The sequence below is a fragment of the Lissotriton helveticus genome, chromosome 2_1 (assembly GCF_964261635.1).
Source record: "Lissotriton helveticus chromosome 2_1, aLisHel1.1, whole genome shotgun sequence".
NCBI lineage: Eukaryota > Metazoa > Chordata > Amphibia > Caudata > Salamandridae > Lissotriton > Lissotriton helveticus.
Genome location: NC_136059.1, coordinates 1,233,267,991 through 1,233,277,383, shown reverse-complemented (window position 1 = coordinate 1,233,277,383; position 9,393 = coordinate 1,233,267,991). Strand labels below are relative to the sequence as shown.

The window sequence follows — 9,393 nt, the reverse complement described above, 5'->3', positions numbered from 1 at the left end:
GGACCCAATTTTTTCCTCAGAAGCCTGTGACTGGCACTATAGAAGGTCAGGTTGAGGAATGCCAAGGCAGCACCTCATGCTTCTTTAATCCACCCCCAGATACTCCATGGCTCTTTAGCTAACACTTGCTGATTCATTTCATCCCTGCTTTCTCCCCTTGGTCTGTTTTTCCATCGTTGTCTTCCTTATTCTTTGCACCTTTTGTATTTTTGGATCTTTTTCTCTAGATTACTATCTCTTGAAGAAAAATTAGTGCTCTATCCCAAAAAGGAGTGCCAGTGAACCCCACTGGCAACCACCGACTCAAATTAAGCACTGAGAAGTCTTCTGCTGGGAAGGTGAAGACAAAGGCCTCCTCTGAAATGCCAGACACAAGCATCCTCTAAATGAGGCCCTTGGTCCTAATGAATGCCATGGTGCAGATAATCCACAGGACTAATGCTGTGCTACGGTGCAGATAATCTACAGGACTAATATTATTAGAAACGGGCATTAACAAATTTCACCCCCTGCCAATTTGTAAATTAGGTAATATTTCACAATTACATTGCAAACATAATGCAGCATTTATTGAAAAAAAAAATCTTATTCTAACTTCCGGTGAAAAACTGTAACTAGGCACAAACAACGTTTATGCTGATCCCAATACTGCTAGTAATGATGTATTTTTCTGCATCGATTTTCCCATGTGAACATTTTGCAAAGTAATCATTGAAATATTTGTGTAAGGGAAAACGTGCATGTTATTCTGATTCCAAGTAGAAACCCGGGAAATCGTGCAGTAATTTGAGAATTTTCCAACGTGCGAAATTGGATTTTAAACAAGGCAATTTACAGCACTTAAATCAGGCCACTCAGAATGAAGGCCTAAGCAGTAGTTTTAGAAACCGGGTGCTAAGATCCTTAATAATGCTGTAAAATGCTCATAATGTTTATATAGCTGGATTTTTACACCATTCCCATAGCTATCCTTTGCCCTCAACAGTGAACATCAATGTTCGCAACCCTAACGCTAAACTCACAAAAAAATGACCTTCTTGTGGCTTTTCAATGCCATTTGTACCTGATGATGACAATGAAGGTGGGCAGAGTGTTGTGTCAACCAGGTACTTAGCTTTGTAACAGTTGCATTTCTGGATAGGTATTGCCATTTGTTTTTTTAGTATCTGTATCACAAGATAATGTCAAAAAGCCTCTCTGCCTCTGTCTCAGTGTATTTAGAGCTATTGTTGTTCTGTAATTGTATTATTAATTCTTGAGGACAGAAATGCTGAACAGTACTATAATCTACATTTTATCCACCAGGAATGTAAAAAAAAGTGCTTTGTACTGGTGTCATGGTCTTGACTGTAGACAGTGTAAAGAATTGTACCACAGAATTCATACTGTGCTTCCTTCAAAACAGATCAGAAGCAGCGAGAACCAACTGAGAAGAGACCATGTGTCAAGAACTGGCAGAGGCAATGACCTATCTCTAACTAAAGTCATCTTAGACACCAACGGTGTTGATCCCAGACAAGCGGAGAAAAGGAAGTATGGACACCAGGATGAAAGAAATGCTGATAAAAATAGTATATTGGCACTGGACACTAAGGACCGTGTTCCTGGAAACATTATTAGCAGCGGAGGAAAGGAAGCTTGGATTCAATATAAAAACACCCTCCAAGTGAACAAGGATGATATGAAATGGGAGCATCCTTCCAGCGAGACGGATGATAAGGTTAAAAAAAACTTAATAAGTATCCATGGCCAGCACATTAGGAAGAATGGAAAAGCACACTCTGAAAGGAATCATAAGACTGATCTGAAAGAGGCTCTCATTCAAAACGTACCAAGGATAAGATTAGAGATAAATGGTGACATAGAGAAAGCAATACATTCTGAATTTCAAGAACATGGAAGTGGCATTGTAGATAGAGAAGACTATTCCATCACGGCTGGCCAAACAAACACTGACACAACACATGAGACCCACCCATCCCATATGTATGACCTAAGGACTGAGGGTTTTTTAAGAAAAAGTGAAAAGGATTACAGAAATAATACAGACAATGGATCAGATGTGGCTACCAATCAAAATGGGTCTGTCCTTTGCACACTGAAATCAGTCAATAAAGGATTGACTGGTGAAGTAAAAAGAAAAAATGGTGATGGAAAGGTCACAGGATATGCCATAAATAGGCTTAGTGAAAAAGATATCAACATTAGAAGTGAGGGTGGTAAAGGTGGTACGTTTGATGGGTATACCTACTTTGCCAACTATTTGGTTAGTGATGATGGAACGCAGGGGGATGAACCAAGGAATGCTGCCAACAGCAGTGATTACAGTTCTAGTCAACAAAGTGTCAGTGATTCCTCTAAGAAGAATCACCTAAATGACAAATCCAGCTCTTATGATTCTAGGCAAGGAATGCCTTCTGTTTCCTCAAGTTTAAGTGATTCAAAAGATTTTAAAACCTCCAGTCAGTCAACTGCTTCAAAGAGCTCCAGTGACTCAAGTGATTCTAATAGATCCAATGACTCAAGCAGATCTTCTTCTTCTAGTGACTCTGATAGCTCCAGTGATTCAAATGATTCTAATTTCTCCAGTGATTCAAGTGAATCAAGTAGCTCCAGTGAAACAAGTAGTTCAGAAAGTTCTACGGGCCGCAGAAACAACACCATGTCTAATGACTCACACGATAGTAACACAGCCAGTGATTCAAGTGATTCCAGCAATTCACAAGACTCAAGCACTTCTAACAGTTTTGATGACACAAGTGATTCTAAAAGCTCCAGTGATTCAAGTGAGTCTACCAGCTCAAGTGACTCAGATGAGTCGAATAGCTCAAGTAATTATAACAATTCCCAAAACGCAAATAATTCGAACAGACATAGTGATTCTAGTGAACCTAACAGTTCAAAAGATTCAAATGGTTCCAGCAGTTCAAACAACTCAAGAAATTCAAATACATTGAGCGTGGCCATCAAAATAAATCATTCTGCGAGCTCAAGCAACTCCACTGAGTCTGGCATGTTAAACACCTCAGGTGACTCCAGAACATCCCGTAATTCAAGTGATCCCAACAGTTCTAGTGACTCAAGCGACTCCAAACACTCAAGAGACTCAAGTCACTCCTACAGCCCCAAAAACTCAAGTAGCTCTAATGGCTCTCGAGTCACGGGTGATTCCAAAAGCTCTAGTGCCTCAAGTGACTCCACCAGCTCCAGCAATTTAAGTGGTTCTAGCAGCTCCAGTGGTGTAAGTGATTCTAATAGTTCCAATGACTCAAGTGACTCCAAAACATCCAGTGGCTCATCTGAATTTAAGAACTCCAGTGACCTAAATGATTCACACAGCTCCAGTGACTCAAGTGATTCTAGTAGCTCCAGTGACTCGAGTGATTCAAGTGAAATTAATCAAGTTGGAATGTCAAAGGGCCGAAATGTAACTATTAACAATGAAACCCTGTACAAATCAGGCACTGGAAATAACTTTTCCTAAAGCAGTTTTGATGGGAAAATTATGACACAAATTGTAAAAAGGTAATAAGATAAATAATTGTAAAGTCAAACACTAAAATGATAATATATAAATTGTCCACTACCTTGATGTTAAAAATATTTCCTGATTAAAGTTAGAAATGTCAGCTCCGATTAAACAGATGCATGTTAGTAGTTGTATCTATAAACTATGATCAGAGTGGAATAGATTAGTCAAAAAAGATGTAAGACTACAAGAATATCCAACCTTGAGAAATGTGCTATTGAAATTTACAGTTTAGCTTTTCTGGGACAGGGACAGTGAGAACAACTACATGACTATTTGGTCAATATTTATCAAGTTAAATGATAACCAAAATGTTTAAAAGCCTTTTGAACTTAACACCTTAAAATGTATGTATGTTTTTTATATTGTAAGAAGGAGATCCAGTAGACGTAGTTAGGTTATATATGAATACGTTTATTGTTCTTAGATGTTAGGTAGGTTTTCCAGTAAAGGTGTAAACACGCCCTACCAGGAGCAGCCTCCTTGCTGCTCAGCCCAGGATCCAACTGACACTCAACCTCACAGCAATCCACACATTCCAATGACATCACCATCCACACTAACATTCTACCCAAACTATCCACACTGGCTGAGCAGCAGAGGCAGAGAAACAGGGAAGATGCAGGGTATAAAAACCTTAGCTATAACACACCTTCCCCCTTTATAAATGCACAAAGCAAAAGTAAATATAGGTAGAAACATAACAGCAATACAAAAGAAACTTGCAAGAGGAAGAATTGCAATTGCAAAGTAGTTATGCAAAAACATGCTAAATTAAGCAAGGTGGAAACATGATACTAAAGAGAAAACAATATAGTAAAAGAGAACATGTAGCAAAATCCAAAGTGTATACAGCATTGCAATAAGTAAAACATGAAAATAGAATTGTAGAATGCATAAACCAGATAAGACACACATCTCCTTCTTTAGCAGAGCAATATATGAAACAAAAGATTTCAAATGGAAGGAAACTGTCCAAAATTGCAAAAGGAGAAAGAGACATACATAAATAAGAAAGAAGTAATCCACTAAAACAAACAAGTAAAGAGTGCCCCGAATTACAACCAAAACCACACCGGCTGGCAAGACTTGTGAAGAAAAAGGGAAACACAGAACACAGCAAAAGGAAGAAGAAAGGACAAAGATTTACACCCAACCAAAAGTAAGCAACGGGTGGCTATCACCCAAACTAAAAGCAAGCAAGGGGTGAAGTACACCCAACCAGAAAGCAAGCAACGGATGAGAATACACCCAGCCAGAAAGCTAGCAAAAGGCGGCTTGCAGCCACCCATAAACTAAGCAAGGAGTGGCTAGCCCCAAACAGAAAGCAAGCAACAGGTGAATGACACCCAACAAGAAAGTGAGCAACAGGTGGCTGACACCCAAACAGAAAGCAATTAAAGTGTGGGTTACACCCAACCAGAAATCAAGTAACGGTGGCTTACATCCAAACAGAAAGCATGCAATGGGTAACAACACCCAACTAAAAACAAGCAACGGGTGTCAACACCCAAGCAATAAGCAAGTAACAGGTGAATGCACACAACCAGAAAGCAAGCAGAGGAAGACTAAAAGAGTGTACAGCTCGCAACAGAGAATCAACGGCAAGAAAAAACAAGAAAGTAAGAAACAGGAAACTACACCAAAATGGTGAATCTCCAACAGCAAGCGCACAGAAAGTTTGTTCTGGGTGGACAACAACACACAGAATATCAATAGTGCATAACACAGTTAGTGGAATTAATGACAATATAAAAATAGCAAGCATATTATAAGTAAATAAAGGCAACAAAAATCATAAATAACTTTTTGAAAATCATGACAGTACTGAGCAAAATAAATCAGCATAAACATATTCTTTAATATCATGGCAGTACTGAGCAAAATAAATCAGCATTAACATATTATTGAATATCATGACAGTACTGAGCATAATAAATCAGCATTAACATATTCTTCTATACAGGAGCCTGGTGCCTCACCCCTGTGGCATGAATTTAAAGAAAATTCTCCCAGAAAAGTCTCCCACGAAGAAATCTTTGAATGGTGAAATGACCTGGAATGAAGAAATGTCACCAAGAAATAGATGTATATGTTAACCGGCATTACAATCAAAAGGTGAGGCACCATTATTAGCCAGAAGCCAAATAATATTGGCAAGAGCAGCTTGCCATGGAGACAAATAATGACGGTACAGGCTCTGTGAGACTGCATAACCAAAGTAAATATCCAGCAGGTTGATAAATCAGCATTAAGTGGGGCAGTTCCCAAAGTTAGCACGGGGTAATGGAAAACAGTAAAGTAGAGACCATAACCTCCCCAAGACTCCAAGAGGGAAAACGGGCGAATTCAGAGAAAGCAACAGAATCGCATAGAAGAATCCAGGTTGGAGCTGGAAAGATGACTCCAATCAAGATGGCAGCATGCAGAGTAGGCGCACGCTGGGTGGCTCTAGTCAGGTCCCTGTTGAAAGCATGTTTGAGCAGCTGGAAATCCACCAATCCAGATTGGCGGCAGAGAGAAGTCAGGCATGTCAGGCAGGACTGTCACGAGAACAAGACTGTGCGAATCAGCTGACGATTCCTCGTGGACCATTCAAATGGCACACTCTGGTAAGGGTAAGAGTGTGCGCGCTAAGCAGCTTCATAGAAATGCTGAATAATGCAGCCACACTAATAAGTTCACACAAATAAATTCACTCAATAATTTGTAACTGACAAACTTGCCTTTATCACAAAAATTAGATAACCTCTCTCTTGCTCTTGAGCCATCACCATCCACGAGCTCAAATTGGAGAGGCACCAGATTTCCAATCTAGATCCAAGAAAAACAAAGGAAGTATGTTGTAGGCAAAGTTTCATTAGATACAACACGTGCCAGATCCAGAGTGAGTGCAGAGGGCAAAAGAGGCACTAGGTATAACTCCCCAAAAAAGATTCCGAGAGGTATCAGGCTAATGATATCAGATTCCAGTCCATCAAAAATCGCTTCTGCACCTACCGTAAAGCGGTTACTTCTTGACTTGTAGAAGATGTAATCATTAGCAGGTAGCATACGCCCTGTAAATGGCAACAGGAAACATATGCCCAGTAAATAGCAGCAGGAAAGATATGCTCTTTCAATGGGCTGTCCGGTGAAGCTGGACACTGGTGGGGTGGCAGGGCCTGGAATCCTTGGGTAGGTTCTTTTTTAAGTAAATCTTGAATAAAAGTTCCTTACGAAGCTTGAGGTAAATCCTCACACATAGTTTTATTCCAACTCGTCGCCAATTTATGTTATATCGTCAAAAGGAGTTCCAGTAGACAACATTAGGGTATAGATGAATACGTTTACTGTTCTTAGATGTTAAGTAGGTTTTCCAGTAAAGATGTAAATAAGCCCCGCCAGGAACAGCCTCCTTGCTGATCAGCCCAGGATCCAACTGACACTCAACTTCACAGCAATCCACACATTCCAATAACATTACCATCCACACCAACATTCTACCCAAACCATTCATACTGGCTGAGCAGCAGAGGCAGAGAAACAGGGAAGATTCATGGTATGAAAACGTTAAATATCACAATGTTCTGTAGCAGTAGACTAATAATTAAAAATCAATCGTTATGTATATAAATTGATGTTTATTCTTCTGTAATTATTTTTTAATTAATGTAATGTTCTAATGGATCCTAAAATTACACAATGAGAATTTCAGTGAACTCTTATGTATGAAATACTTTGTCTCTAAATTTGGGAAAACAGGTTTTGAAATGGAATTTGTCTTGATGCACTGTATAAATCATTTGATGAAATCCATCAAGCTATTTTAACTACAAAATAAAAAATAAAGAATAATCTATGGCTAATTAATGATGTGTAGTATATTTTTGGATTAAAAAGCTAAATATTCACTCTGTAATGGATGTGTCTGACTGTCAGGTTCATTTCACTAGTTGAAAACTTAGGGCCTGATTACGACTTTGGCAGTCTTCTGACTGGACCGCCGCTGTGGTGGTGCAAGGAGGAACTTCAAGCGATCGGCATTCCCGCCTGCCTGATTACAACTTTATTCTAGGGCTGGAGGTGCGGCTGCGGCAAAGTTACTGTGGCAGCCTGCTGCGACCCATACACAGAGCCTGCAAGACATGCTGCAGTACAACGCCTTGTGCACATTGGATATACTGTGTGGCAACCACCATGTTGTGCATGCTACACAGTGCACCCACAACAATGCAGAAGTTAGAGGCCACTGCATGTGCCCCCAGCCAAATTTCGAAACGGGCTATAACGCAGAGGGCCCTGTTTGAACCCCCTTCCTTGCTGTCCTGCCAGGAAAAGTTTGGCGGTAACGCAAATCATAATTTGGATAGCGGTGCCGGCATCGGCACCGCTGTCATAGTCTGCAACGCTAGCCACTGCTGCTACAGCGGAATCAGAGATCCCAGCAGAGGCAGCGGTCTTGCCTTACCGCCCTGATTGTAATCGTATGGTGGGACCGCTGGGATTGCGGTAATCGAACTGCCATCCAACAGTACGGTGGTCTTGCGGCCACCAGTATCGTAATCAGGTCCATAGTTTTAAGTATGATATTATTTTTTACTTCAAGATGTCAACTTTTTAAAATCTCTGTTTACATGTGTGTGTACTTTACTTGCAGTACTCACGTAAACCCACTGTACGTGTCAATTTGACTCCATTTTAGTTTTTTACAGATAAGTAATTTTTTCACAGTGCTAAACATATGTTTTTTTCTAATTCAAGTGTGTCAGATTGGGCAAAGGCATCAATCTAAGTTTAAAAGAAAAGCATAAACTTGTTTATTCAAGATGGACATTTGTAAAATGAGGACAAATGGACAGTGGACAAAAGAGGAGACATGCCATGCAGACTGAGTGCCAATGAGAATTAGCATTTAAAATATAACTGAAAGCAATCAGAACAGCAGAGTTGAGACAGTTTCCTCCTTGTACTATTGCTCATCCATTGCATCAATTAAAAATCAATACAAGGTGCAAGTTCACGTGTATTTACTGCGTAATGAAAAAGACGTACAGCTAGCAGTACAGGGTGCAAAAAAGCATGTCATACTTAATTGTAGCTCATATAACAAAAACACAATCAATACACTCAGTTCAGTTCGTAAACTTTATTCGGGTACCTTGATACCATTAAAAGCACAATATCATAACAAGTTAGAAATAACAATCGTAGAGTTTGAGAACACGTGGCGATATAAAAGTTTACAATGATATTACACAACGTTTTGATAAATACAATTTACAGATCAGGAATTACTTCAATGGTAATAAATAAATGAACAAATTACTAATATATAAAACATTTAAATCATCCTACAATGATACAAAATAGAGTCTCAGGGATCAGACATGGACTTGCGTGCTCTAGTAGCAATTCTGAGAAAAGTGCATATATGAAAAATCTGATCTTGATCATCCATAGTTACTATGCACGCAAAAGCCCTATCCAAACTAATAGGCCTTCTCTTTTTAAAAACTGGATTTAAAATCCACTTAGAGTATTTGATATAATACTCACAAAAGAATAAAAAATATATAATTGATTGACCACTCCTCCCATTGCAAGGGCATGGGGCGTGATTGAGGTTAGGGTGGTAACCAAGAGGAAAACCCAGTGCAAATCTGACAGTTCCTGCTCTTAAGACGGAATAATAGGCTCCTTTCCCAAAGGGTCATGGTTAAAGTGAGATATATTGGTAAAGGGTGATAATACTATTCGATGGACATATAACTAAGAACAGAAGGTTTCATAGATTCCAAATCAATCCTTTCTTTGTTATATAAAGAATAGAGGGCATCTCTTAATTCCTTTTTGGACGCAGTTTCAGCTGTACTTGGATCTAA

At 39.4% G+C, this 9,393-nt stretch overlaps 1 protein-coding gene across 1 annotated transcript; it reads left to right on the top strand.

Annotated features, from left to right (window-relative positions):
- Window positions 1-1,459: 1,459 nt before the first annotated feature.
- On the top strand, window positions 1,460-4,918 carry LOC144819693 (uncharacterized). Its single transcript, XM_078677487.1, has one exon. It carries the CDS (start codon window positions 1,682-1,684, stop codon window positions 3,482-3,484), a length of 1,803 nt encoding a protein of 600 aa, XP_078533613.1. The 5' UTR covers window positions 1,460-1,681; the 3' UTR covers window positions 3,485-4,918.
- Window positions 4,919-9,393: the final 4,475 nt, after the last annotated feature.